The 7,864-nt window shown below is 44.6% G+C and overlaps 1 protein-coding gene across 3 annotated transcripts in view; it reads left to right on the top strand.

The window, feature by feature from the left end:
* The first annotated feature begins 981 nt into the window (after positions 1–981).
* The window catches only part of picalma (phosphatidylinositol binding clathrin assembly protein a), a 50,008-nt gene continuing 43,125 nt past the window's right edge, over positions 982–7,864 (top strand). For 2 of the 3 annotated variants that reach the window (XM_080527909.1, XM_080527907.1), the window contains exons 1-2: positions 982–1,117; positions 1,273–1,546. In XM_080527909.1, coding sequence (XP_080384035.1) covers positions 1,417–1,546 — 130 coding nt within the window. In that variant the 5' untranslated portion in view covers positions 982–1,117; positions 1,273–1,416. The remainder of the gene's footprint in view (positions 1,118–1,272; positions 1,547–7,864) is intronic. The other variant, XM_080527908.1, reaches the window with a different exon arrangement.

Below are 7,864 nucleotides of genomic sequence, written 5' to 3'. Positions count from 1 at the left end.
TTTATTTTGAAGAAATGCTCATTTCCATACAGACGAGGGCCGCGATGGGACATTGTTCTGTCGTTCTCGGAACACAGACGATGGCGGCCTCGCTGCAAACTCAGCTATAGTATCTCCCATAACAAACCTGGGAGGCTTCAGTCGGTGAGAGAAAACACACCCGCCATTTTCATACAAGCCTCCAGTCCATTTAAACCCAGAGAGAGGGGAGGGGAGGGGAGGGGAGGAGAGGGGAGGAGAGGGGAGGGGAGGGGAGGGGAGGAGAGGAGAGGAGAGGGGAGGGGAGGGGAGGGGAGGGGAGGAGGGGAGGGGAGGAGGGGAGGGGAGGAGAGGAGAGGAGAGGGGAGGGGAGGAGGGGAGGGGAGGGGAGGGGAGAAGAGGAGAGGGGAGGGGAGGGGAGGAGAGGAGGGGGGAGAGGGGAGGGGGCGAAGTAGAACAAGGCACAGACTTCTTCTGTGGGAGAGAGAGAGAGAGAGACACACACACATACACAGAGAGAGAGAGAGAGAGAGAGAGAGAGAGAGAGAGAGAGGGAGAGAGAGAGACACACACATACACAGAGAGAGAGGGGGAGAGAGAGAGAGACACACACACACATACAGAGAGAGAGAGAGAGAGAGAGAGAGAGAGAGAGAGAGAGAGAGAGAGAGAGAGAGAGAGAGAGAGGGAGAGAGAGAGAGACACACACATACACAGAGAGAGAGGGGGGGAGAGAGAGAGACACACACACACACACACAGAGAGAGAGAGAGAGAGAGAGAGAGAGAGAGAGAGAGAGAGAGAGAGAGAGAGAGAGAGAGAGAGAGGGAGAGAGAGAGACACACACACAGAGATAGAGAGAGATAGAGAGAGAGAGAGAGAGAGAGAGACAGACACAGAGCGAGAGAGAGAGAGAGAGAGAGAGAGAGAGAGAGAGAGAGAGAGAGAGAGAGAGAGAGAGAGAGAGAGAGAGAGAGAGAGAGAGAGAGAGAGAGAGAGAGAGAGAGAGAGAGGGTGGTTGAGTGAGTGAGAGGCAGAGAGGAACAGAGTCGCCTGGGAGAGGAGAGGAGACCAGAGGACATTATTTACGGGACTGATCGGAAGGCAGAACCTCTGGGTCGGTACCGCCGGCGTCACAGTGAGAAACATCATTCTGCAACATTAAACATCCGAATGATCTAAAAACACCCAAGTCGTGGATGTGAGAGGAGGCTGGGCTTAAATATCTCTCTGCTGGCTGGATTTAACACGAATAACGTTTCTCTCTCGTTTCTCTCTTTATCTTGTGTTCAGGTCAGGTGGCGGAACAGTGGAAGCTACTGAGGGACACAATTGTAGCAAATTCCACTGGATTTGTTTGGAAACATTGTGAAACATTGGAAACATTGTAGCCACTATCCCGATCATTCTTTGTAACAAAAATCAGCGATCGGAAAAATGTCTGGCCAAAGCATCACGGACCGCATCACCGCAGCCCAGCACAGCGTCACGGGCTCGGCCGTGTCCAAGACGGTGTGCAAGGCCACCACGCACGAGATCATGGGCCCCAAGAAGAAACATTTGGATTGTAAGTATCAATATTGTCTTTGTTTGTCAATATTGTTGTTGTTGTTGTTGATCGGCTTGTTGTTAAACAAGCTGGACATTGTTTTGGACCCGTGGCTGAGGCCTGCGATATCATATCAAACAGTTTATTGTCATCAGCACAGAGTACAAGTACATTAATATCATGCCCTAATATCACTATTTGCACTTCTGACTATTTGCACTTAAGCCAGAAGTGCAAATAGTGATATTAGGGCATGATGTTAACAGAACAAGAAGGGTTAGTGATAGGTAGCTATGCAGGGGTAGTGTTGTTAAACATCAGTTTAAGTTTAGAGTATACAGTTATGGGGCTATACAGTTCGTGACGTTAGAATTATAAGGTTCTATCTCCATTTTTGTCAAAATTGAGTTTTTTACATAATCTGATCCATTAGGTGTTTATTAATGCCTGTGTGGTGTTATTTTTTTTAAATGTTGACATTTTTGAGTTAGTAATTAATAAAATACAAAGGTTCCATCTCACAAAACATAATGGAATGTAAAAACGTTGAAGTTCAATATCTCTGAACTGCCCTAAATGGAGATAGAACCTTATCATTCTAAGCTCACGAGTTATGAGCTTTATACAGTTATGAGCTATGCCTATGAGGTAGTTTGTGTAGTATCTAATGTGCAGAAGTATAAAAGAAACTATGTCAGGAGACATGTGCAATGTGCAATAAACAGTAGTCCAAGGTTGTAATGTAAACATCAGTAGTGCAAAGGTTAGAGAGTGATCTCATTAACCAGGGATGAGCAGCCATCAAGTATTGTCATTGTCATCATAGTATAGGCATTTTTCATTGTCATATCCATAGTATCCCCACAAAACAATGCAGGGTTTCCTCGAATTCTGGTAGAAATGAAACCCCCATTTCTGTCAAATGCCATGCTCATGTCAACTTCCCATGCGATTTGAAATCGTGTGTGTGTGTGTGTGTGTGTGTGTGAGTGTGTGTGTGTGTGTGTGTGTGCTTGACATGTCAACAACGTGAGTCATACCCGGCTTAACCGTTCAACGAATCATTAATTTAATATACATGATAATGCATCGTTCTGACGCCCACCGAGAAGGCTTAGTGTTCATCTAATTGCAGCGCTAATTAGATGTGGGATGATTGCTCACCACAAGTGCATTGACTGAGGAGAGTTTTTCTCTCTACCCAGTAAATATTGTCTGACTCACTTTCTTCATAACGGCGAACGTTGTCAAATCATTTCCCTTCTAAGCATCGTTGTTTGTTCTCAAGTGCAAGGTGGTCTGTGACTATTGAGGGTTGTGTCAAATGCACACAACCTCTGCACTTCCTCACTGTTACAGATGACAGATAACGCTTGCTTAATCAGGAGAGAAGGAGAAGCTCATTGGACTTGAACACTTCTCTCTCTCTCAAGCTAACCCACCTAAGAGCTAACTTTTTGTTACTTTGCCATGGAATGTCTTCGGATGTTGCCATTATGATGTCATTCTGATTGGTAACGACGTTACAGGCTGGCGGTGAACAATTTCCGCCACCTGGTTGTATTCTGATTGCAGTTTGTTGAAGTGAAGTGTTTATCCAGTGAACTACTCTATTGGAACCTATTGAGAGGCTTGAGTTATTAGTCCGACTCCTTTGCCAGATTTGCTGGTGAAACTAAGGCAACACACTTTTGGACATAGGACCTGCTTTGATATGAAGCAGTGGTTCAGTTGAATGTCTTTTGGGGGGGAGGGGGGAAACTTCAGTTTGTAATCAGCAACTTTTGTAGGTGTGTTAGTATTCTGTGGAATCAGTTAGTCTATTGGGCCAAACTTAGGCCTACTTGGTGTAATATTGTCTATGATCTTCACACAGCCAGACAAAAGAAAGGGAAGTTGTAAGCTAGATAAGAAACTAGATCTCACCATCAGGCTCCATTATTTGTCGGACAAATACAAGTCGGACTATCTCTGTATCTGTGAGGATGTGTCAGTGTTTTGGTCACACATTGGTCTCACATTCCCTGTGGGATGTGATGGAGAGAAACAAGGCAACACATATGTTTCAATAAGTATTACACTCCAGCAAATTATACCATACACCCCCTAATATTTAATTAATAGATTATGTCTTTGGATGTGAATGCATAAAATGAAAAAAAACACCTGCATAAAAGTGCACCTGTCCTGGTAGGCACAGTCAGGTATCAAGTCTCAATGGCCAACTCTGTTTTTGGCACCAGAGAAACCTTTTTCCATTACGGTGTGCCTATTTACCATGGCCAGCCTTCTCGATGACCGTGTTGGTTTAGAGTTTGCATTAGCATTACCCTTTGCTCCCTTACGGCTATATCCAGGTTTATGGTGGGTGTTAAATGAGCTCAGGTAGATTCTCTTCCTGATGTTTGCCCTTGCCATTTTCAGTTACTTCCCCCAGTGCGTTTCTTATTCATCGGTCATTCAACATACCTGTGGTAGGTAGAATACGGGCTGAATAAAAGAATAGGGTCTACTACTCTGCCCTGTTCACATGTAAAGCAGTTCGACTGCAGAACCTCGCCACATCAAAAGATATCCACCCTATCCTGCCTTTTTTTTCTTTTTTGCAGCTTCTTTGGTTTTAGTGGCAAGAGACTCACTGAAACCAATTTCCTGTTGAGTCTTATTTTTAGAATTGGCTATGTAGTAGAAGAAAAGCCATGTGCAGTTGTGCCCGGTTGGGTTTTGAAGGGGGTATGTCTGAAGCTCAGCTGATAGTGAGCGAAGAGAGGGCCGTACTCCACTGACCTTTGTGCCACGAAGGTTTGTTGACTGGTGGCTGGTGTCTCCTCCTGTCTATGGAGGCTGGCCCGGGCCTCCCTAGGCTCCTCTGGTAGACGGGAGAGTTGTTGGCAGGAGCCTAGCGAGGAATGCGACAAAGGTTGGAGGTATTTCAGGAGGGCCGGGTGCACTTGTTGGAGTTTCCTGTCAGACAGAAATAGCAGTAGCGTGTCTAGCTCCTCTCCTGTCTGATTTGTACGCAAGATACAGCCCCCCCCCTCCCCTCCTCCTAACTCCGGCTCTTTTGATTTGGGTTGGGTTTCCCGTCCAGTGTGCGCATTCTTTAGCACTGCGCTGTTAAATAAACTCAAACCCCAAATAACCCTAAGGTAGGTAAAGGTCAAATAATTGGCTAGGAGGTTTTGCTTGTCTGGTTTCGTGTGTAAAATTAGTGAACTGAGAGTGAACTGTTCCTGTCAGGGTTTAGAATAGGATACACTGATGTTTCATAAAATGACGCCACGTGTAGATTCAAGTTATTCAAAATCAGTTGAACATTTAGGCTAGTACCTGTTACTTTAGGAATTTCTATGGTCCAATTGCTGTTACATAAACCACCTCAGCCAGACTGAAAGAAAGTGTACGGTGCTAATCCTAGCATTTCAACAACTAGCCTATACAGGGAAAGTTTACCTAAACATTCTTTCCCTTGACTTGTTTTTGCGCCCCAAAACAGGATATGCAGCTTCTAATGAGGTAATGTGTGCTTGGCTGTCCACCTGACACAGTTTTTTTTGTGCAACAATAAACAGCCTGACGTTATGTCCAGATAAGGTTATGTTATGGGGTCCTTTGTACTTTGGACGTCACCTTTTATGAGTCACTCATGGGGGGGGGGGGGGGGGGGTAGTTTGTCTTTGAGCCAAGTTCATTATCATTTGGCAAAACAATTATGAGAAGTAAACAATTCTAACACCTAATCTCAAAGGAATCTTTACTTCTTCTTTGAGCTTAGGTCAAAAAATGTAAGGCTAATAATAATATATATATAAATACAGGTCCTCAGACCAGAGTTATAATAGTATGGTACTCTCAGTGGTCCAGAGACAGGAACTGCTTTTGTTTATTAGTTTATTTAAACGGATCCCCATTAGTCATCACCATAGTGAGGACTGATCTTCCTGGGGTCCACATGAGAGACAGACAGTAAGACAGTGCTTCCTCACCCTGCTTCTGATCGTTACCTTGAAACACACATTATATTTGTAGTATACAGTGTCCTGTGTAAGTAATGGGACAGTGAAGCATCTTTTGGTTCTACACTCTAAAAGTTGGGATTTTCGATTGTAAAAAGTTGGGTTTTTAGTCAGATAAGTCAAACACTACGAGGTGAAAGTAGAGATTCTCAGGTTTTATTTGATGGAGTTTGTGTACATTGTACATATGTATATTGTTTTCACCTTTAAAACATTTAAACATTTCTATGCATAGTAATAGGACAATTGGCGTGACAGGTGTTTCTGGTAGGTGTGACTTGGTAGTGTTTTTGGTAGGTATCGTGATGTAGATTCAGTTTCAGAAACATTCCTAAACCTAAGGCTTGCCAAAATCAAAGCATTACAACATAATTAAAGATAAACAAAATCACTGGTGAGCTCCAGGGCAAGGAAGACTTCGTCATTGCTCACCACCATAATTAAGAAGCACCGCAAAACAACTTTCCCACAGATTAGAGACTACCGTCCGCAGAATGTTAGGCTCGACGTCACCAGCGAAACTACAGACGCTTCATTGCAAGGTGAAAACCACTAGTTATCCTCAGAAAGCATTGGTCAGTTTACAGTTTGCAACAAAAAAAATCCCTATAAAGCCTGCAGAAGACTGTAAAAAGGTATTGGAGACAGATAAGATGAATATTATCATGGACGAGAGTGATTGCAAGAGGAACGTTTGGAGAAAAAAAAGCATCTGCCAAAGATTGACAGCATACCACCTCATCTGTGAAACATGGGGTTGTTGGAAATGTATGCTGCCACTAGAACATGCTAACTTGTCTTAACTGTTGCTTGTAACCAGTGCTGACAGCAGCAGAGGAATGTATTCTGAAGTGGACAGAAACATGTTGTCTGCACGAGTGCGTGCAAATGCCTCCAGATTCATGGCAGCAGTACAGGCCTGGCAGAGCATCACTAGAGAACATACCCGGCGGGTCTGATGGGGTCAATAGGTCGTGCAAACAATTGTCCACCAAACACTAAACATGAGTGATTAATTTGGACGTTTGATAAATCTTTCCCATTACTTTTGGGTACGCTGAATGGGTACTTTCTGAGTGATGAAACCGATATGTAGGCTACACAAATACAAATCAAATAAATGCTCTCTGCTTGAACCTCAGAGTAACTGTGAGTGTAGAGCCTTCTTCACTGTCCCATTACTTACCCAGGGCCCTGTCCCATTGCTTACCCAGGGCACTGTAGCTACAGACACACTAGATCTGGGTGCCTCAGGTGATTTGCGTCATAATCATGGTTATATTGATGTGATTGTGTGCACTCAAACACTCCACCACCTCCCACACCTCCTACACAAGGTCCTATAATACCGGCTTCTATTCAGCATGTATTCATTATTCATTAATCAAATATGCAAAATTCATATGTTATGAGGGTGACTGGTCTGCCCTTGGTCGGTAGGTACTGTGACACTACTGAGTAAGCATGATCTATAGGACCCGGGCTTATTCCGGGAGCTTGACTCACATGAGTCAGACGTGCAACATGATGCTCCCTAGAATCTGCTGAGACTAAGAGGAGGCATGGCAGGTCTGGTCGGGATCAAACCACAACAGCGTGTGGAGCAAAACCCATTTAACCGCTTCAGCGTCCCAGAGCTGCTCGTGTGTCTAGATAACTCTGAATGAAAGAGGAATAGATAGATAGATGGAGGGAGGGAGCGTGTTTGAATTGATATGCAGGTGAGAGTGTGGTTTTCTTCCACACAGTAAACACAGGGGCTTACTGAGCAGCAGAACAGGCCATGGACCGGGTTTCACAGATGAGGTTTAAAGCCTTCCAAGTCCTGGAGTAAAAATCACACTTTCAATGTGAAAATCTCCATTGAAGAAGATGCTTTTTTTTAGTCTAGGATTAAAATGGCTTAAGCCTTGTCTGTGGAACTGGCCCAGAAATGTACCTGGGGTTCTCATCTTAGATCTATAAGGTCGAGTGCTGCTTGATTGGTATTTAATTGATTGAATGTTACTGATTGGCCAGAGATGCTACCAACCTGGTGTCTGAGGTCTGAATCACTTCCTTATTAGTGGGGCGGCTGTGGCGCAGGGTTGGCAGATCGGCGGTTCGAGCCCCGGCTGGCCACATGTCGAGGTGTCCTTGGGCAAGACACTGAACCCCAAATTGCTCCCAATGAGCGGGCCGGCGCCTTGCATGGTAGCTTGTCGCCATCGGTGTGTGTGAATGGGTGAATGAGAGGCCGTCGTAAAGCGCTTTGGAATAAGGCGCTATATAAGTCAGTCTGTTTATCATTTAATTAGATGGGACAATGTCTCCAAACTAC

Source organism: Nansenia antarctica (genome assembly GCF_963989245.1).
Source record: "Nansenia antarctica genome assembly, chromosome: 4".
Lineage (NCBI taxonomy): Eukaryota > Metazoa > Chordata > Actinopteri > Argentiniformes > Microstomatidae > Nansenia > Nansenia antarctica.
Note: the sequence above shows the minus strand (reverse complement) of the source record. Positions and strands in the feature narration are given on the sequence as shown.